General features: G+C 37.3%; 2 protein-coding genes across 4 annotated transcripts in view; one reads left to right on the forward strand and one right to left on the reverse strand.

The window, feature by feature from the left end:
* Positions 1-22,791, reverse strand: part of AKAP7 (A-kinase anchoring protein 7) — a 75,600-nt gene that overhangs the window by 41,330 nt on the left and 11,479 nt on the right. For all 3 annotated transcript variants that reach the window (XR_016464365.1, XM_090135794.1, XM_031614290.2), the window contains exons 5-7: positions 22,089-22,249; positions 11,231-11,343; positions 1,346-1,490 (exon numbers count right to left, since the gene is read on the reverse strand). Coding sequence is in view for 2 of the 3 variants with exons in the window: in XM_090135794.1 (XP_089991920.1) it covers positions 1,346-1,490; positions 11,231-11,343; positions 22,089-22,249 (419 nt within the window). In the remaining variant the exon portion in view is untranslated. The remainder of the gene's footprint in view (positions 1-1,345; positions 1,491-11,230; positions 11,344-22,088; positions 22,250-22,791) is intronic.
* Positions 4,408-11,222, forward strand: MSH5 (mutS homolog 5). The gene has a single exon (XM_031610544.2). It carries the CDS (start codon positions 4,408-4,410, stop codon positions 6,835-6,837), a length of 2,430 nt encoding a protein of 809 aa, XP_031466404.2. The 3' UTR covers positions 6,838-11,222.

The following is a 22,791-nucleotide window of genomic DNA, read 5'->3' on the forward strand; positions in this document are numbered from 1 at the left end:
TGTAAGAGATTTTTTGTATTTCTTTCTTCTTGTTAGAGGACCCACACAAGAACAGATGTTCTCTTTTTCCTTGAGTATGTCAAAGTGAAGACTTCAATTTATTAACATTTAAGACTATCCATATTCTTATTGAACAGGAACCACTGCTCATTAACAACATGCAAAACAAAGTTTTGCTCCATTTCTGAATTTCTATTTCTAAAGGAAAAATCCAAAGTTAAGTCTTCACATGAGCTTTTGGCATGAATGTCAGTATCTCATGTCCTCAAACACCACTACATTAAAATTGACATGACCCAAAATATAAAATCACAGGTTTACAAAGAAAAAACATAAGTTGACCTTCTAAGACCATGATCTGTTCCCTGTTTTAAACCTCTTTTAAGATTCACATCTGACACAGCACATACAAAGAAAGATCCTGCCTAATTAGGAAAGGGAAAAAAACTTACAATTAATATTAAAAATTTTCATTTTGCTGTATGACTACTAGCCTGTCATCCCATTAAAGATCTCCAAACTGTGGGAATGGTATCTTTCAAGATAATAAATTACACAATATATACCTAGGTTGAAAGGGTTGACTGTATTTAAGTAAATATCCTAAACATTTTCTAAACATTCCACTGAAGACTATTTTAACTCATGTTCTTAATATGACTAACAGTTGTCTCAACCAAGCTATACCATCAGCTAGTGGGAACTAAGTGGGTTTATGATAGTGCCTTTATCCCATAGACTCTCAGTGCATAGACCTTCTGTGCATACCACCTGAAATGCCAGCTATACATGATTTGTGGCAAAATCAGAATTCAAGCCTAGAATAACTACTGAGTGAAATTTCAAATAAAGCAGGAGTAGACAAATGTAATTTCTGGCATTGTAATGTTCTGCACAAGGTATCTGTACAACGTCAGAAGTGTTGATGATACTCTGAGAAGTTATTAAATCTGTTACATCATTTAAATTCTCTCTATATATGAATAAATGAAGTCACATCTCTCCCATACCAGAGATATTTCATTTATAATTAATCATCTCTAGTTACTGTGTCTAATCAAATTTGGTAACACACGCTGCCTTTGTAGTCAAAAGAGAGATGAGCTCTCACTCATTTTAGAATAAGAAATGGGACTGGGGATGGATAGTTAACCACAAGCTTTAGCTGTCATCAAGAAGCATACACCAGTATACCTGGAGAGCCAAGACTTGAAGGACAGACTTCTGTCAGACTCCATGGATATTATTACAAAAATTTCCTAACACACACTGCAGAAAGAATGGCTTTTCATGTAGATAAATTATAGACACCATTGATAAAAGAGGAAAATGAAGATGTACTTACCAAGAAAAACAGAGGACTCACAGTAGTAGTAGCCACTCGGTTGCTTTTTTTTCAACATAGAGCAAAGATCAAAGCGATGCAGGATTTCATTTCCAAAATAATGGCTTTTATAATCTTCGTAAAGGCTTGAGTCAATTTTTTTCACCTTTAAATATCAATATAAAGTTCAATTACAGGATCTGCTAGAAGACTGAACTTTCACATTTAATGCCTATAGTTTTCATTTTAACCAGAGGTATTGTTAGAATGGAAATTTGCTTCAAAATGAAAGAAGAGTACTGAAACAATGCTATGCCAAATATTCTGTTTCAGCTAAGCAGTTATCTACTGCAGAACTTAAACAAAGGATTAAAAATGTCATTACACCTCCTTTCTACTCATTCTTCTTCAGTCATGTAGTATACACAACACTGCAAGTGCTTTAATTTCAAATGGTTTGCAACAGTTTTCATGGAACACTTAACTGTAAATTATTCTCCATATCAGCACCAGGCAAGTTATTATGGAGAAATATCTCAAATGTTTCTCAAGAGCAGTTTTTTGTTTTCAAGGTCATCAAACAGGAAAATATATACTGTTTTTGGGGTTTTTTTTCTAACAGATTGGCACTGTGGGGACACAGGCTCTGTGATGGATGTACTTGCTGCTGTCCTCTGTGCATGTGCCACTGGTAGGAAAGCTGAGCATGTACCCCCAGACACAGGCAGAAGTGTAGAGGACATACACATTACTGGGAGTGCCCCAGCAAGACACTGGTGCAACAGTACCCACAGATAGGGCAGACAGCAGACAGACCCTACTCACCTCAGCATCTGGCACTGAGACTCCACTGGCTCCAGCCACTCACACAGCAGGCCTGCGCAACTCACACACTGCCCTAACTCCAAATTCACACACACCAGTCCTGCCAGTAGCTGGCCCCTCATCCTTGCAGCACACACACAGGACTGGGAATGAGATTATGCAGACAGCTGGTTAAGAGAGGATTTAATAAAACAGGACAGGCTCCAGGGGTGAAGCAAGTGCTGTTTTACATGATTTTTTACACTCTTTTTTTGTCCCTCCTTTGTTTCTCCAATACCCCCTTCCCCAGTACTTTCCTCCATTAGTTTGTAGTCTCACCAACCACTGTAACATCCTGGACAATCAAGTTTTACACAAACCAACAGTTGCAATGTCCTATTTTGCCTGTACTTTCCCAGCAGCCCACCAAATAGTGTCATTGGCAGGGTTTGTTTCTTGGTTTTGCCTGTGTTACATTTACTTGATGGCTTTGTGTTTCTACACATTTTGTTTATGGCTTCCCTCTTCTCCTTATCACCCCATTTGACAAGGCCTTCTACTAGACAGTCTGATGGAAATAAACATTCCCACACTCCACACACTCATAGCAATCATTGTGCTGACTAGGTTTAACTCTTGTTGCTGTCTCCTTAATCACGTTAGTTAGGCTTGTGTCTCCATATGCCAGTTTTTGGCTTCTTCCTTTTCTTTTATCCCCATCCACGCTGAAAAGGTCCTCCACCAGATCCCCCAAAGCAGACAGATGCTCTCTCTTTCCACATACCTTTATACTACATTCATTTGTCTAAGCAGTGCACATGCTCATTTCTTGTGATCCCTTCACAGTCACTCACATGCAATATGTGCTAACCGGAGGCATTTCTACTGAGTTTTTACTTCAATAAAGATTCACTTCAGAAGAACCTTGTTTCTCTAAGAACCTGCACATTTGGTTCTATCACCGTAAGTCTTGTTCAACCAGGTCAGAAATGTCTTTCCAGTTCTTTAATCTCTGAAATGATGACATCTAGTGGTGGATGTTTTCTATCTAAGGTACGCAATCTCCTTGCAAGTATAAGTGTATTCCAAACTCACTCGTTATTTAAAATATGATATTCTATGGCTAAATTAGTTCTTAGATACTAAGGTTATTTTGAAACTAAATCATCAGTTGGTGTTCTCTGGCTGACAGTTCTTTGAAATACGCTTAGTCTTCCAACAGTAATTTAAAGAAAGACCTTTTCAGCCAGGAGAATGCTTGTCAAAATGTGAAGCCTCAAGTAGTCGGTGAAGAAAATGAGGGAGGAATCCAGGGAAGAGATTGAGATCATCATGCTCCAATAAGAAACAGCATTCAAAAGGGGCTGGGATGGTGCTTGTCAAAAACAGACTCGTCATGAGTGAATCAAATGCTAAATGGTCAGGAATCGAGGTTTGCTGTTGACACATTCCTGGAAGATATTTGGAAAACTGAATGATATTTGTAGTAAGTTGGAGCAGTTGATGGAGCCCTGCCTGCAATGGCTGCAATGAGGTGCTGATGGCGAAAGGATGAAACAATGCAGGTGCACGGGAAGGTCATGGCTCATTTATACGTGTCTGGAGCAGTGGAGAAGAGGAGCTGCTCCCACATGGGAAAGCTACAGACACTCGATTACGAAGACGTGCTATACTTGGGTGCTGGGTGGGGAGGAAGAAAACACCCGGCCCCTGAAGCAGTGCCACAGTGAGCGGAAGCCTATGGGGCACACGGCCAGGCGAAGAGCCCGCGCAGCAGCACAGCCCGCCGCCGGCCGAGGGCCGGGCTGGCATCGCGGCGGCCAGAGGCGGCGCTGCGGGCCGGGTGGAGCGGTTCGGCCCCGGCGCAGGGCCTCCTGACAGGCCGGGAGCCAGGCTCCTGCCCGGCGAAGGGAAGGAGGAAAAGGGCCGAGGTGGAAGTCGCGGGCTTCACACGGCCGCAGCGAGCTGTCCACCGGTGAGCGAGGAGGATGAGTGGAGGGTAAGGAGTGGAGCTGGAGGCAGAGAGTTGGCTGTTACTGTGGCTTCTGTAGGGGAGACTGGCTGACTCCTACAGCAAACATTCATCTGCTGGCACAGAAATTGGCACTGTGTGAAGAAGGAGGTGCGTAAATACTTCACAGAAATGCTGGGTGCAGGTCTGAGTTGCTGAGGTTGGGAAGGACCTCTGGCAATCACCTGTCTGCCCCCTGGCTCAAAGCAGTAGCCTGCAGCAGGTTGCACTGGACCACATCCAGTCAGGGATTTTGTTCTCCAACAGAATGAGTGCCACGTCAGCCACGAGTTGCCCCTTGCCACCGCTGCTTGCGTCTGAACAAGAGGAGCAAGAGTGTTCTGAGATACATATGTCTGTCTTGTGGTATGCAGGGGAGTTTGCTGTTGCTTACTATGATACAGAAGATTGCTCAGTTTACTTCATGCCTGATACACCTGATAGCGAAGGCCTTGAGCTACTGCAAAAAGTGACTGGGGAAGTTCATCCTAAATGCATAGTGACAAGTGCAAAACAGGATCAGAATATTGCCAATTTCCTGACAAACTTAGCAGACAGTGATAGCGATAAAGGAAAAATAGAAATTGTCCTGTTTCCTAACACAGATTTTGGCCTAGAAGTCAGCAAGCAACGAATCCTATCTAGACAATTTCCATTTATCCCATCCCATATGACTGCAACAGAAAAAATTCTTTATTTGTCCTCAGTCATCCCTTTTGAGAGCCCACTCATGATAAGAGCATTAGGGGGGCTCCTTAAGTACCTGGACAGGAGAAGGGTTGGAGTTGAACTAGAAGAAAGCGGTATTGCAGTTCCTGTTTTGGCCTTTAGAAAGTTTGTGGTGTTAGAAACTGTGAATATAGACCAAGACACTTACAGTGTCCTACAGATATTTAAAAGTGATATCCATCCTTCTGTGTATAAGCTTTCTAGTGGATTAAAAGAAGGATTCAGTTTATATGGGATTTTAAATCGCTGTAGGTGCAAACGGGGAGAAAAACTTTTGAGGCTGTGGCTTACGCGACCTACTCGGAACTTGACAGAGCTAAACAAACGGCTGGATGTTATCCACTTCTTCCTGTTGGCTCAGAACCATGAAACAGTCCTTACCCTTCAAGATTGCCTCAGGAATATAAAAAATGTGCCTCTTATTCTAAAAAGAATGACTCTATCCCATACAAAAGTTAGTGACTGGCAAGCACTCTATAAGACAGTGTGCAGTGCACTGTGCCTTAGAGACACATGTCGCTCTCTGCCCCATAGTATTGAACTCTTTCAGATTATTTCACGTGTCTTCACTGATGATCTGCAATACATTGCTAGTCTCATCAGCAAAGTGGTGGACTTTGAAGGCAGCATCTCACAAAATCGCTTCACTGTTAGACCCAACGTGGACCCCACCATTGATGAAAAGAAGCGAAGGCTAATGGGTCTGTCAGACTTTCTTACAGAAGTGGCACAAAAAGAACTGGAAACGTTGGACAGCCATATTCCTTCCTGTTGTGTGATCTACATTCCTTTGATTGGGTTCCTTCTCTCCATTCCACGGCTACCAAATATGGTGGATAAAAGTGACTTTGAAATTGAAGGTTTGGACTTCATGTTCTTGTCAGAGGATAAACTGCACTACAGAAGTGCTAGAACTAAGGAGCTAGACAGCCTGCTGGGTGACTTGCACTGTGAGATAAGAGACCAAGAAACACTTATTATGCACCAGCTGCAGGCAAAGATCTTGGAGAGGTCTGAAGTGCTTAACAGCGTGATTGAGTATACTGCACACCTGGATGTGCTGTTGGCTTTGGCAGTGATGGCCCGGGAGAACTCCTACTGCAGGCCACACTTTACTCAGCGCCATGGCTTCCACATCAAGGATGGAAGACATCCACTGATGGAACTGTGTGCAAAGACATTTGTGGCTAATCCTGTGAACAGTGGTGAGGCTACCAGACGAATAAAGATAATCACTGGGCCCAACTCATCTGGAAAGAGTGTCTACTTAAAGCAAGTAGGTCTTATAATATTTATGGGTCTAATTGGCAGTTATGTGCCTGCAGCAGAGGCAGAGATCGGAGCAATTGATGGGATTTACACAAGAATCCACACTAGGGAATCAGTTTCTGTAGGACTCTCCACATTCATGATTGATCTTAACCAGGTTGCCAAGGCAGTAAACAATTCCACAGAGAGGTCGTTGGTACTTATTGATGAGTTTGGCAAAGGGACCAACACACTAGATGGCCTGGCCCTTCTGGCTGCTGTGCTGAAGTACTGGATCAATCAAGGTACCCAGTGTCCACAGGTCTTTGTGTCCACTAATTTTCACAGCTTAATGCAGCTGGAACTTTTGCCTGACACACCTCTTCTGGAATACCTGACCATGGAGACTCACCAAGATGGAGATGAGTTGGTGTTTTTCTATCAGATCAAACAAGGAGTATCCACTGTTAGTCATGCTGCCAACATTGCTGCGCTAGCTGGAATGCCTGCCAAAATTATTGAAAGAGGAGTGGAAGTATCAGAACTGATTCGCAATGGAAAAGCTATCAAACGTATTGATCATCCTTCAAAAGGAGACCAGATGGAAAAATGCAAGGCTGTTGTTGAAAAGTTTCTTAACCTAGACCTTGATAATCCTAATGTGAACTTAGAAGAGTTCATGCATAAAGAGGTGTTGCCCTCTGCAGCCTCAATTCTATAGCATGGCTATATCTAAAAGCATGTATTACAAGATATCTGCCATATTCAGTAGGATGGTTTGTTAATTTCAACAATAATGAGTATGACTAAAGCCTCACACTACATTTCACTTTTAAAAATTGTCTATAGTGTATGTCATTTCTTATTCTTGTTTAAAATCAGTATGGAAGTTATATATCCCTGTATGGTGCATGATATGAAAGCAGGAAGACTGAAAGAGGAGAATTCAAGAACCTCTTCCAGCTGCTGGATCATGCATTTTGAGCCACTACTGTTCGATTCTCAGATTGAAAAAATACTGTAGAAAAATCAAAATAGTTTTGCTGGTCTCATGACACTATAAAAACAAAGTGTTTATTGTTTTGTGTACTGCTGAAGTAATCATTTCAGTCATTTTAGAATCATCATCAAAGGATCACATAGAAGTATGTGCCTTGGACTCCCAGATCAACAAATCACGTTGTTACAGTACAAACTACTAATGTAGACACTGGTTAATGGAAATATAGAGGGATTTAATGAGCTCTGTGACATTTAATAAAGCTGCATTTCTGGCCGGAAAGGCAAGAGATTCCAAGAGCTGATATAAAAAGAATGGGAGTCAGAATCAGTGGGGTCTAACTAGAGGGGAAACGCTTAGGTTTTATTGATAATCACTCTCTTATGGTCCTGCAGAGTAAGAATATATAACTATGCTCTGTGAGTACAAAAACAAAATTACAAGTCCAGGAAATGGTAAACTATACTAGGCATTTAAGACATGAACCAGCATTTTTTTCAACTATTGAGTAAAACTTAAAATATTAATACCAGAGCAAAGGCAGTCTGTTTCACTTCTGTCAGTGCCAAGGATCGACTCTGAACCCAGCATTTGATCACTGTGTATGCAACACGTACATGAACATGAATAAAGAGGAGGCATGATATGTAACTACCACAGAAGTAATAACCTTCCCTGCAATAGCATAAGTGCCTTGTCTAAGTTCTCTAAGACAGAAAAGACATTAGATAACTGATTGTCTGTAACCGTAACAGTATTGCTAATCAGACAGAATCAGCAGATATATTGGATCTCTCTTCAGCTCTACTTGATTTCAGGAAGCTGAGATTCCACTATCACTAATCCAAGAGAAAAAATTGTATGAGAAAAAAAAAAGTTATATTCATAATTACTAACACTGAAGTACTTAACATAGCTACTAAACATTTTATCTGTTTGGTATGTTTCACTGACAACAGCAAGAAGGTGAGCATAAGTGTCCACCAAAAAAACCTGAAATCAGAGACAGTTCAGTGCAGACTCAGTGCAGAATTTCCTCCTTTTATGATGTGCATTTATGATACTACAAAGTAAGTAACTTTTGTTATCTCTAATGAAACTAGGATAGTGACAAAAATTTAACATAAATTACGTTAAAAAATACAAGAGTAAATGACAAACTGTGCAGTTGCTGCTACTTTCAGTGTAGTCGTAATAATACTGCCTGCAAAATAACATCTCACATCTTATTACCACTGAAGTTGAATGATAGCCACGTATTATACTTACAAGTGTTGTTTATAGATTTTTCTCACAAATATATTCTCTTTTATTAATTATACATTCTGCATTCTAAATATGTGCTGCATAGAGGAATACCATATGTCAAATATTCTTAAATTACAGTCTTGGAATACTTTCTTGTCAACTTATGCCTGAACTAAGGATATACAGCTTTTTAATTAAGCAGATGCTATCTGAGCAGTGTAATTGTCAGTCTTCTACTAACAAAATCCATTTCATCATATTTGCAGTTCAGGCAGCACTATGTACTAAAGGATCTCTGAATATTATACAGCATTTATCAGGTGTGCCTCACAACACTCCCTGAAATAAATAGCAGATAAATGAAACACAGAGGGGTTGTGACTGACCTACAGCAATGTAGCAGGATAGTGAGGTAAACGAGAATAGAAATGTTATTTTTAAGTGCAAAACTCAGTTACTTCTTTCACTGTGTTTCAGTTGTTCTGTGTACAGAAGATGATGATACTAACCCAGTATTCTTATCATCCAAGTCAGCTGTGGAAGCAACTAGGCATGTGCAAGTAAATTATCTCCCTTTGTCTTATTCCAAAGGGCACCCAAAGACACACTGTGCCTGCTTAATGTGGGGAAGTTTTTCATGCACATTTGATTTCAGGATTGTCAAGCTGAATGTGAAGAATAAGTTTCTCCACTTCTGAGCAGTTAAGAAGGTTCTTTAACCTGAGAAGCTGAGAGGGCACTCAGACAGCTCTTTCCTTACCCACTTTATCTGAAATGTTATCCTTTACTAATTTCTATTTCCAAGGTTGTGTTTTTTGGTTTTTCTGTTTTTCTTTTTTTTTAAAAAAAAACATTTATCATTTGGTCAGCTTAATGTGACTTCAAAGTGGAAAGCTGTTTTCTTGAGATTTTTCTTCATTTTGAACTCTCAAACTCTTTTAAATTGTAAATACCCGTGACAACTTTGCAAAGTTCAAGTCTCAGAACTCTCAACTCTCAAGCCTCAGAAGATACATAGGTCACAAAATGTAAAAAGATATTTAAAATTATTTTTACAAAAGGAACTGTTGGTGGAATTTAGATGTCATTGTATGGAGAATGGTTTAAAGTACTGATTCAAATTAGAAATCTCACATTTAAAAAAATAATAATATATTTTTGAAGCTGTAGCTGTGAACTAAAGTCAATTACTTTGTTCTGTTTACTCTTTTATATGCTTTCTCATGCCATCGTCATCCACTCTCCATTTCTTGGTTTTCATGCTGTTATATGATCCGAAAATGCAATCAAACATTATGTTAAGATGTACTACAAAATAGATAGAATTTCTGCATTTCATGTTGTTATTTATTGTTGTCAGGAAATGCAATGAAACTATCTTGCTAAATATATGGACACAGTTTAAAAAAATGATAGAGAAGACTGATGCTAATGCCAGACAGTGGATTGACTGACAAAAATTCCTGATCATTTACAGATTTTTAATACATAATATCTTCTAAACAGTGCATCTTTAGAATACTGTGTGTATTATCCAGTATTACAGAGGACTAAGGAAGATGATTGGAAATGACACCGACCCAGTTCTGTCAGTAGCTGTGAATATCAGAACACAGAAAATATGTATCCTGGCCAATACTTCATGCAAGGTAGATGAATGTTTAAAAAAAAAAAAAGCAGACTGGCAAAAAAGCACCTTGATTATCTGAGATGTTTTAACAAAACAGTTACATTGATGAACAGCTGATATTCTAGAAAAGCTGTGGATTTTTAGAATGTTTTAAAAAGCAGCTGTTAATACAAGCAAAAGCTTCATCCTACAATTTTATGAGCTGTAACACACCACCTACAACCTGCAGACAAGTTCTTATTTCGCTTCAGAGTAACTATGCATTATGTCCCTGAAGCTACTTAATGCATTTCAGAACTCATTCCATCTTCCAGTTGATTTCAGAATATTCCTTAATTAAGATCTTCACTTTTCATATTTTGTAGTTTTTTTCTAATGAATAAATACTTTAATGCTTGCTAAATCACATGACAGTAATTATACTATGTACTTTAATCCTTATTTTTAGAAAATACTTCTTTTGAAAATTACTTTCCGAGCCAATGTTGAAAGGTTACATAAAGCATTTTATTGCAATGCCAGCAAATAAATTTTATGGAATATATCTTATGTTAATAATAAATTACTGTTAAGTTAGTGTGAAACAAAAAGCTAGATATCCTATTACTGCTTCTCTATATTTCTCATTATAGTTATTGTAGCTTACTTCTATGTTTGTCTATTTTTCTTGTCAAAAAAGCTAATAAATGGGCAAGAAATAGATATCTGCAAGAGAATATAATGCTGCATTTTATCACTACTGTGTAATTTACCAAAACATATTCAATCAAAATTGCATATTTTATTTATTGCCTGCATATTATGCATAATCAACACATAAATTCCCCTGTTTATTTTCTTATTTTCTCCCACAGAGTAACCAAACAATATCCACACAAGCAGCATATAAATACTGTGACAGCATTTCCAGTGATCTACACTTTAGTACTAATTCTGTACTTTTGAACAAGTAATTCCATCTTTTTGCTTTGCATAGTTCCACAAAAGAAAACAGGCTATGATTTTACTGTAATGCGAATATCAAGAGTATTAACCTACAGTACAGTATAGGACTGCTTTTTACACAGAAGATGTATTCCTAATTATTCCTTATAACATACCACTATTTTAAAGTCTTACCTCTTCAGCTGGCAACAAAGATGTAAAACTATGATGCTATAGCATAAGCAACTCCTTCGTTCATCTACAAATTAAACTTTCTAGATTGCTGCTAAGCTATGTGAAATGTGAGCTCACCTGCTTACGAAGCTGTGCTGATTTTGACAACTTCATAAAGGTCAGATGGGGCTTAAAAGCTCTTTCTTCTCCTGCCAAGATGCCCTTTTCATGAAATATCTTCCTCATAGTCTCTGAGGGGGGAAAAAAATGTAGAGGAACTCAGAAATTAAACCACAGAATGCTTAAAAGTGTGTTTCCAACTGTAGTACGAGTCACAACCATGCCAATTTATTTTAAAAAAAGAAAAAGTACCAAAAGGCAGAGATGTTTCCACACAACTTCAAAGGTATTCACTGTTTCATGTGAAAATCTTCTTGTATTTGCAATTAATATGGGTCACAAATTTGGCATTAGTAAGATAATGGCAATTAAATAGCAATCAGTGCTGCTTTCTTTTGCCATCAGATTAAAACAGTCCAGGAGTTCTCACTGAAAAGTTTTGCAAACTCCAGGAAGACGATAGACAAATAACAAAATTTTCTGTCTTTAAAAATATTGTTCTGTGATAAGTCCTATTTCATCTATTTGGGTAATATCCCTCTTAGACTAAAGGAATCCTGAAGTTGGAAGCTATAAAGTCTGTCACTGAATTTATGGCAGAGCCAGAAGAGCTGGAAGACATGCTAAGTATACTGAAGTTAAATTCTTATTGTTCTACTTTTTTAGGCTTCACTGTTGCATCTGAAGTTCTTTTCCTAATTTTGAGATACACATTTGTCTACCACAAAGGTCAAAGCAGCTCTGCTACACAGACCTAGCATACCATATCAAAGCTAATCTGCCAATATAATGTTTTGTTTCTTGGAAATGAATTTCAGTATAATTTTTGAATTAGGCTTTATTTTTAAACTGAAATACTATAAATGAAAAATATCTGTTGTAATTTTGAAAGTTCAGATGAAATAGATAACCTGTGGCAAAAAATAATACTGGCAAACAGAATATTCCTATTACTGAAAAACAGAAAAACTGCTAACATTTTTTTTCTTTGCAAATACAACTTCAAATTTTTCACTAGCTGTAAATCTAGATGACACACACTATCCTTGAACTAAAATTAAAATAGGAAAAAAAAAATCCTATTGGATGAATTTAATCTACTCTTATTGTAATCATGTATTTGCAGTAACATGAATTACTTCTTGGTGAAATGCTTAAGCTGTATCAGATCCAGTGCACTGCTCTCCTCCTTGGAAGGAAATGCAATACACTGGGAAGTGAAAAGCAAGGCTAGATGAAAAAAAGGAAAGCCCAACAAACCAAAATTCAGGCATATAAAGCTGGCTAGCGCAAGTCTGCCAGTTCACACATTCTTCTATCTTTCTCTTATCTTTCTGATTGTTTGCTATAGTAAATATTTGTGAGGTACTTTGAAATCACATACAAGAAGAGATTTTACAAGCTTGTGCATGACTTCATATTAGAACAGTTCTAAAAATATAGTTCTGTATAAAATGTCTTAAAACTGGAAGGCTGACATATTTCACTTGAACAGATACCAAAGATTCTAGAGACCCCATGAAGCTCTTTAGTTTTTTGTTGAAGCTAGAATTGGGTCTTTGGTGGAAAACTGGACAGCTGGAGAGAAGATTTGGCTGTGCGACAATGTTAATTGTCAGTACTGAAGCCACTTTTTTCCATAGCCAAGTAAATACAGGCAAATCGACAATGCACTGTTCAAAACACAGGTAATAGTTGGTATAAACAGTCACTTGCCCCACAGTAGTCAGTAAAATTAGATTTGCTTTCACTCTATTGTTTTTGAGTCTCCACTCAATTACTATCTAAATTTATTTCTTGCAATTACTACTATACTACCCAGCCAATGGAGTAAAGCAAACATTTTTAATTACAACTTTTGAAATGAACATTGAGAAAACAGAGATGAGAAAGGCACCAAAATTTAATTTTAAAGTAAAGGGTTTCAAAATCAGCTACTAGAGTTCTCTTTCTGCAGGATGTATTCATATGCTGCATATAAATAGAGAAGGAGATGGAGGTATGATGCAGTCCAAGAGATGAGGTACAAAACTGATCTGGACTTCCTTCCACAAGTGAAACAAACTCATTGTGTTACGTTGGACAATCACTATGCTTTTCTCATTTAATTCCTCTAGTTACATGAGAAGATTATATAAAAGTGCATGTTTGTGTATATATATGTATATATGCAAATATTACAGAATCATAGAATGGCTGAGATTGGCAGGGACCTCTGGGCCCAACTGGTCTGAGCCCTCAAGCAGAGCCACCCAGAGCAGGCTGCCCAGGTCCACGTCCAAGCAGCTTCTGAACATTGCCAAGGAGGAGGCTCCATAGCCAGTCTGGACATCCTGTGCCAGTGCTCAGTAGAGAAGTGTTTTCTCACATTCGGACCAAATCTCCTATATTTCAGTTTGTTCCTATTTCCTTCCATCCCTTTCCTCCATTCTTCCCTCCCTCTCCATCCAAATGTGTGCACATATGCATGCAAAGGCATAACTTCCATACAGATGTACAAATAAACTATAGATCTATGCATCCATGTATCTCAATCTACTATCTGTCAATAGCTTTAGATATGAGGTTATACACAAGATCAGCTTACCTACCTGTATTATTTTGTGTCTGTGGGAAACAGTTCTATGTTTGCACTGAATGCCTGCTAAGCTATTATGCAGCTGTGCACACAAGAATTCATGAACAACAGATTAACATATCAAAACAGATGACTAAATAAATGTTTGCTGCTTATTCAAATTGAGATGCAGAAGTACAAATTAAGTCATGTATTAATGCTGTGCATGTATTTCTGTGCTTCCAATGGCCAGCTTGTTTTCTGATGTTGTTAAGCTGAGTAAATGCTGAATAAAATGTTAGACTTATTTAAAACTGAAATGGTTGGTAACAAACCCATTTTCTGCTTCCTTTATTTGGTTCTCCCAGATGAACAGCATCATCTGGGGACTCCTTGACTTTGATACTCCAGCAAAGGATTAGTCTTATTAAAAACAAGTTTATGCTACCCTGTGATAGTCTCATGGATTGTAGTCTTAGTCTTTTTCTCTCCTATGAAGCTCAACTCTTCTGCTACCATGTCTTATCTCTCCCCTAGATGGGCACCTACAGAGATATGCCCCTAACTCCTCTAAGAGCTCAGTGTCACAACAGTGATTTAGCCAATCACGGGATTTAAAACACGGTGTTTTCAACAAGGTAGACTGATTATGATGGTACTATAAATGTGTGTTACAGTGGAACAGTAAAGAACCTACACTTTATAATGCTGAACAGCAGTCACACAGCATGGGCGTCTTCATTTTGTGCTAAATAAACATATTTATAATTTTGTTTCAAATCATCTTTTCAAAATCATCTTTTTTTTCCTGCCTGCAATTCTAAAAAAGAAAAAACATAAAGAAAAACTGCTGTAAAGTAGAAAACAACTTTGGAGGGAGACCGCAGTTTTAAATCTGATCTATTTACATATGTATGTGTGTGCCCATGTGTGTTCCCATGGTGATCGGACATAACCTCCTCACACAGCTTTGCTGTGGCACAGATCATTGTATAAATATCACAGGCTCAAGAGATTGGTCACACTTATTGGCACTACAAATAACTTCAGTTGTATGGTTCTGTAGTACACGTTAGCATTTTACAGGTTAAGGTGACTTACAAATATCATTACCACAATGTTACTTTCCTCAGAGATAATGAAAATAGAAATCTGAGGAGATGGAGGGAAAAGAAAGAAACAAAGCAAAATGTTATTCTGAGAGCACAGAAAGAGTAAAAGATAATGTAATGCTATTAATATCTATGCGGCCCTCTGAAGAAGTAATCATAAGGAGGGTTTTAAAAGAACAGGGATAGGAAGCATGGATGTTGTGGGCAGAAAAAAGTTCCAGGCTTAAGGGACTTTATGAAAGGGGATTTCAAGAATGAACAAGTATGTGAAGGTTAAACTTCATGATGAGGATTACCTGAACTGAAAGCAAGCAGAGGCCAGTGACAGGAACGATAGACAGACAATGCACATGGGTCTGAGCATCTACCATCTTTCCCTTATACATAACATTACTAGCTGGACTGAAAAACTAAGAGGATCTGTATTTTCCCTTATTAATTTCAGGATGACCAGTATCTGCAGCTTCAAAGTATACCCTCAAAAAGGCTATATATACAACTCTGTGACTTCCTAGAACAAATTTTCTGACAGCTTTCAGACCATCTTTCATGCAGTTCAAAGTACTCTGCAATATTATTCTGTGCATTATTTTTACAATGTCAAAATTACTGAATGTCATCTGTGCCTTTTATACTGGATGTAGCTGAATTCATTAGACAACTGTTTTCCCATAATTAGACCTGAAATGTGATACATGAAACTTGTCCAAAACAGCTATAAACCGGAAAGGCTCAGAAATTCCACAACTAGATCAATACAGAATGATTCATAGAAAAATTGTTGTATGTGAACTGTTGGGTCACAGCCTGAACCACTGATAGATCACCTGGGGAAAGGACCTGGTCAGCTCTGGGAGTACAGGTGAAGGCAATTCACCTGCGTGACTGGAAGGGGTGAAGCCTGGCTGCACCTACCTTAGACCTCATTTAAGAGCTGACTGCCTCTGGGGAAAGATTCCTTCCTGGAGATCCTTCTTTGGTGAAGTTTTCTTTTGTGACCCTAGACTCTTGTGATATGGGTAAGTAATCTTATTCCCTTTCCTTATAGCACCTTTCTAATGTGCTTGTTCTTTTACCATCACCTTTGATGTAACACCTTTCCCATTGTATTGATCTGCCCTGCTACAATTGTATATTGAATAATAATTTGTGATAGCCTTCTTCTTTTCTAGTATTTCATTGAATGCGTGGAACTATTCTGTATGTAGATTTTCTTTCAGTTTATTAATCTCTGTTCATTTCTAAACCATATTCCCTAAATTAAAAGATTTAGTAGAGGTATTCCTGACTATCCTCTTAAAGCTGAAGACACAGGGGAAGCAAGAATTGTTAAACTACACTTGAAATTAGAAATTTAACACACTAAGTATTGTACATTTTTCTTAAGTTCCTAGTTGTTATTTTAGGAGAATATTTTGTTGGCTACTACTTAGCAAAGGTTTGGGTGTTACAAATAAGGTCTTCATGTTATCCTTATTTTCACAATAGTATTGAGAGTAACATACTCAGCATTTCTCTACAGATAGGCAGCTTCGCACTGTACCAGCAGGCAAGACATAGTTATATTTCCCAACAGTTCTTTTATGGTTACTTAGGCTTTTCCATAGTGAGTTGCCACCACACCACTATCATGTATCAGTGAGCTATATAGTTATTTCAGACATGTATCAGTAGCAACCATGGGTTCTCTTTGTCTCCATCACTACACAGGTATATAAAAGACAAATGTCTTCATTCATTAAGATCAAGAGAGCACCTGGATCAAGCAATCCACACTTTGTACACAGATACTAGTATGTAAGGTAAGCCTGACAAGACAACAATAATGTGAAGGCTCAACGTGAGTTCTTGATGGAACTGAGTTCCGATAGTGCTTTTAATTCATCCCAGTACTTCCTAAATCTTTGTCACCATGACAAAAGAATCCCCTTTACATCTGCCTTTTCTGTACTTCCCTGAAAATGCCTTCATTATAGAGTCAAATCATATTTTTGCATTTTTCTCAGCAGGCTAGACGTTTTTTCTATTCTGCCTCCTGCCATGCAGCTGGTCCTGAATTTTAAGACCCCACCTGAGTGTAAGTGCAGTACAAAGCCAGGCCCCCAGTCCAGTGCTCCTCATATCCCCTCCAGCCTCTTTTGCTGGTCACAGCATTATTCATTCACTAATGAATTATAAGATCTTGAGCATGATACTTTGTTAGTGTTTAATAACGATTACCTACAGGAGTGCAAACTCATAAAATTAACTGGTGCTGAGCTTTAATGGTTATTGTTTATTTTCATTAAAATGTATGCCTCTTTTGTCAGCATTTGTCTACTCAAAGGGCCTAAAATGAAAACTGGCATGTAGCAAAAGGCTTAATTAGAAAAGGCTTCATGCAGAAAACTACATCATATCAAAAGGCATGAACAATGTGCAAGTCTACTACCAGGTAGGTGTCTTGGCTCTTGTAATGAAATCAGCAAAACTACTTTTTTTTTTCTGATGAGTGAAATAATAATATTATATCAGCCAATACATACATACTTTATATTTTTTAAGAAAAGAAAAATCAAACTGCCAGTTACTTTGAACTTTAGAGCATGATTTTCTTTGTGCTGTGCATGAGCCAAGTTTCTACACAGACCAACAACATTCCAGCTTTATTCCTTTTTGTTTGTTTTTCTTGCTTGTTGTTTACCTCTTATGAGTTTGTGGAAAAACTTTATGATCAGAAGTACATGCATTCATAGGAACAGTAACTAACATAGGTACATGGACTGGAAAAAAAGCCTAACCTACCCTAGCAGTATATCTTGAATAGAGTTCTTAGGGATTTGGACTAACAGGTTTTTGTTCACTTCTTACAAATCAGTTATTTTAATGAAAAACTACAACAGTTTCGAGTTCACGATTTTTTACATCATACAACATGGTTTAAAAATAACTGACAAGAGACAAAATGTATTTATTTTAGCTTCAGCCATCTGGAAACTAAGTGAACTAAATTAACTGAATTAAAGTATTTCTTTAGGCTCTCTGAAGTCAGGGCAACATAACTCACCCTAAGACAGATGACAAATATGTGGTTACATAATCTTTAAAGAGGCTCCTGCTCTCTAGCCCCAGGTCAGCCACCACTCCTGTCCTTTGTGCTGACAGTCATGTAGCATTTCAGTAAACTACACTGACAAATTGTAAAGGTTAAAATACCTGGCAAAGGAAAAAAAAGGTTATTTTAATCACAGCTGAATTCAGTGTGTGATTGCAGAATCCCACAGCACAACAGGGAGCCAAACTGCTTTGGCATGGTTGTAATGCTATGTTATGCTTGAGTAAAGATGCAATGCACTTAGAGAAACAGGCTGTGACTGCCTCTCCATTTCTCTCTCTAATGATGACTGTTATGAAAACTAGCATAGAGAAATTAGACTAAATGTCATTTTTAGGAAACTAAAGTTAGAGGAGTTAGGCATACTACTTGTTTTCCTAGTCTAATTACATTAAAAAGTTCTAAAACATTTGATTAAACATTTTAATGTAATTAGAATAATTTAACATTTCTTTGAAAAACAAAGGATCAAAAGCAACAGCAACAGTCAACTGTGAAAACATCAGTAATTCTTGTTTGTGGAATTCAGGCTCCCTCTGGTGACCAGAATGCAACTGGCACCATTTATCTGTAAACTTGAAACTGCAAACCCTAGGGGTATTAAAAAAAAAAAAACCAAAAAACAAAAGAAAAAAAAAACAACAAACAGGATTCACTCATTCACTTGTATCAGTTTCTAACAGCATTTTTAATATAATTGTAAAAATGAAATTTGTTATTTTTCAAATTCACTTAGTACTTCAAATATTCCATGGCATAATGAAGTACAAGAAATGACAACTTCTTTAAAATTACTATGTGTACTTAGTTTTCTAGGTAGAGTCTTCTTAGAAGGCTTAGACAAAAATGGATTTCAGTACTTCTCACGCTCCTCAGTTAATACTTAAAAATAAAGTGTTATTTCTACTAGATAATTATCTGATCATAATCTCTGTTAATGGGTTGTTAGGGAATAAGAAGGAAATCACAACAGACAGAAGATTGATATTACCTCTGCTTTTCCTGAACTTTTTTCTCTACCAAACTTCTGTTTACATTGGTGTTACTAGACATGGAAGTTGCCATAATGGTACTTCAGTACATTCAGATGTTATCAGCATCAAACTTCCATGTTATTTATGGAACAGTGTCTTAAAGGAAGCTAATGTGAACTTAATGTATTTTCTATTGTGTTACTGATGGTCCTCTTTCAACATTTTCAAGAATACAAAATAACAGGTGAAATCAGAATTCACCTTAAGAGTGCAGCAGAAACCACATGTAATTTGGAAGGAACACGATAGTAACTCTGTAAGAAACTAAGTTTAGATCTTGCCAGAAATCAAACCAGCTACAGAAGTTCACTCTTCCACAGACAACAGAATCATTAATATCCTTCAAACAACAATGGAGGTTTTTTCTTTCTGCGAGCTTCAGTTTAAAACTATTTCCAGGGAATCACAGAATGGCCTGGGTTGAAAAGGACCACAATGATCATTGAGTTTCAACCCCCTGCTATGTGCAGGGATGCCAACCACCAGACCAGGCTGCCCAGCCACATCCAGCCTGGCCTTGAATGCCTGCAGGGATGGGGCATCTGCAACCTCCTTGGGCAACCTGTTCCAGTGCGTCACCACCCTCTCTGTGAAAACTTCCTCCTACTATCTAACCTAAACCTCTACTGTCTCAGTTTAAAACTATTCCCCCTTGTCCTATCACTATTCACCCTTGTAAACAGCCATTCTCCCTCCTGTTTATATGCTCTGTTCAAGTACTGGAAGGCTGCAATGAGGTCTCTCCAGTGCCTTCTCTTTTTCAAGTAAGGGAAAAGCAGAGACCAAAGTTATGTTACAGACAAGCTACGTTTGGAGAGAATACAGCTCTCAAAAAATGGAAAAATACATTTTCAACAGTTGTCTTATGTCAGACATGTAGCCACAGAAGAGTATATGTGTACAGATCCTGATTCACAGGAGTTCCCAGTATTTTCTCTTGCAGCTGTCTTCCTAAATTGTATACTCAGGATACTATCCCCAGAGTAGGCATACAAGGCATATTTGACATACAGCTTATTTTTGAATGTATATATGAAACTTTTTTTTGGAAAAACTCAGTGTATTTCTAATATGCTTCTTTGTATCAGAAGGTATGTTTATTGTTTCAAGTACAGTTCAGAAACTACTACATGGTATCTGAGTGGAGGAGTGCACCAGAATATATCTACACCATACAGAGAAAACAATGATAGATGAAATGTGATCATTTTAATTCAACTTTAATTTTTTTACAACCTGAGCATCAAAAGGCACTTTAAAAACATCACTATGCAATTTGTTAGATGAAGCATTCAGCTCAACCAAAGTGATGAAAGGTACTATAATCAGTTCCAGAAGTTAGTGTAAGCAAAATACTCATCTTTTCAATGGATACGATACCAGCTGAAGAACAATAATTATGACTGGAATACAGTGACCATACTACAGAGGGAAAACATATTCCAAAAATAGGGCACTCTCAAATAAAAGATATTGCAGCCAAGAAAATGTAGGAAAATGTTAAACAAATTAAACAAATTTGGAAAACATGTGAAATATACTCAAATTTAATTCAAGAGATTATGTTCTAAATATTCCAAACTCAAGAATGTTTCAGGATGCACCACAACACAGTTCTATAATGATAAGGGAACTATTTTATCATTTGCAAATAAAAGATTGTGTCAGTGAGCCACTGAATACAAGAAGAGCCGTATTTCTGATAACTGACACTTCAACTTTCTTATTTGTAGATGTGATAAAAAACATTAAAAAAACTAAGATTTTAAGGCATATCAGAAATTAATTAATGAGTTGCTAGAGAAAGTGCTGTATTAATAAAGACTTTCTCTATTTTTTATCCATTCTGGACTGCACAAGAGATTTTGTGACAGCAGCAGTCTTTGCTGTTCTGCAAAATGCCCCATATGGGTTGTTGCATCATTAAACAAGTAGGGTGACCTCAAATTCCTCAAAGCACAAAAGATAATTCATCAATATTGCAGAACTCTTTTTATAAGAGTCTTTTCAGGGAATAGCTGGAATTGTTTTAAAGTGCTTTAAAGGACACTGATGAATTAATAATGTTTGCTGAGAATTTTTATTTACTATCTGTAAACAACATCGTTTAAGTATAGCCTTGTAGACAGAAAAAAATCTCCACTCTACCTTATTTTGTTTGCTGTTTCTTAGCTGACAGTTATATGACTTATAATTTGTATATTTCTGCTGACTTGAGAACTCTATTTTAGATACATTTTATGTGTCTGACAAAGACAGTGGCCTTAGTTCCACTGTTAACTAAGAGTTATCCTCTTGAATTGCTCATGCAGGTACACACGTGTAATAGTGTGCACCTGCAACATTTTTCAGTAATTTCATAATTGTTAAACAAAGGCAATTAACACTGAGAAAGCCACAGACTGGTTCCACAAGCAGTCCAAAAAAACCACTCAAGCTAAAGCTGCATGGACTCTAATTTGATTCCTTTGGTAGTCTACCATGTTCTGATCTCCCTTTATCCTCCAGTGGAGAGAAAGTCTCTATTTGATTTTATGTATATACCTCTATATAAATATATGTAAGTACGTATAGAATTCTGTGTGTGTATGTGCAGCTGTACACAAGCACATGGTGAGGTTTAAGAGTGATACATATTGCACAGAGGAAACAGAAAACTTAAAGACTCCCAGACCATAGAAGAGAAACAAATACCAAACTCTCAGTACTCTATTCAGCATGAACGCTAAAGAGAACTATGCAAATTTACAAGTCAGATAAAGTGCATATCAGCTGAGAAACAACACACAGTGTTTGAACCAGAACAAGGTAGTCTTTTTATCCATCTATAAACTTGTGCTGTGCTTTTTATATATGCTAAGTAAAAAGATCTCAGAGAATGGCACTATAATTAAAGTCCCTTTCAGATATGTTGAGAAATCAATTGTGTAAGAATAGCAGCTGTTAAAAGTAAATCAGTGTTGACTAAATTAGTACCATCTTACTCATATTTGTGCTCTGCTATGATCTAGATAAGGCTCACTTCATAAGGTTGCTAGAAAGTCTTTAAAGCACTTAAGATTATATTGAAAAGTTGTACCTGCTATTTCTGAAAGTATAGCTGTATGATCATTTTCTGCCAACTGCACAAATCCAACTTCATTTTTGAAATGGTCGATTCCTTGAAAAGACAAATCCACGGTTTTTCCTTTTAGGAGATCTTCTACAAAATCCTTGCTGTCAGAAAGAGCACCAACTGCTCTGTCAAGGGGAAAGAAAATATGTATGTCATAGTCAAATATTTTAATATTGTTTATATATTATTAATCTCTCTATACAAAAATCTCAAAAGCATTTTTAGTATTAATTTACTATTTACTCAGGTATTTCTGTGCTACTTACTATCAGTGCAGTCAGTATTCTCACTATTATGTAATGGCAAACTGGTTCACGCACCCCGCTGTAAAACTGCAGAAACAGTAAGGCAGACAGCCACAGGTGTAATTCCTGAACAGAATTCATCTGAATGACTAGATACAAAGATGACAGTGTCTCTACTACTCTGTGCATCACATTTAAGATGCTTACTGAGAAGCATTTTGTTTTCTATTCTTAAAGTAATTTACTTTTGTTCATGCCCTGCTATGAGTGGGATGCTCTAAGATTCTGATTCCTTCAAGCTTGCTACTTGTTACTTAAAAGTATAAACAGATGTTAGTGACATTTTATATGTAATATAATGATAAAATTATACAGAAATTACTATTAAGCTCAGAGCAGACAGGAAAATAAGTATCACCAAA

This window comes from Phasianus colchicus, chromosome 2, assembly GCF_987193195.1.
Source record: "Phasianus colchicus chromosome 2, bPhaCol1.hap1.1, whole genome shotgun sequence".
Taxonomy (NCBI): Eukaryota; Metazoa; Chordata; class Aves; order Galliformes; family Phasianidae; genus Phasianus; species Phasianus colchicus.

Excerpts from the sequence above, each read along its gene's own strand:
- MSH5 (XM_031610544.2), top strand. The coding sequence starts at position 4,408 with ATGAGTGCCACGTCAGCCACGAGTTGCCCCTTGCCACCGCTGCTTGCG.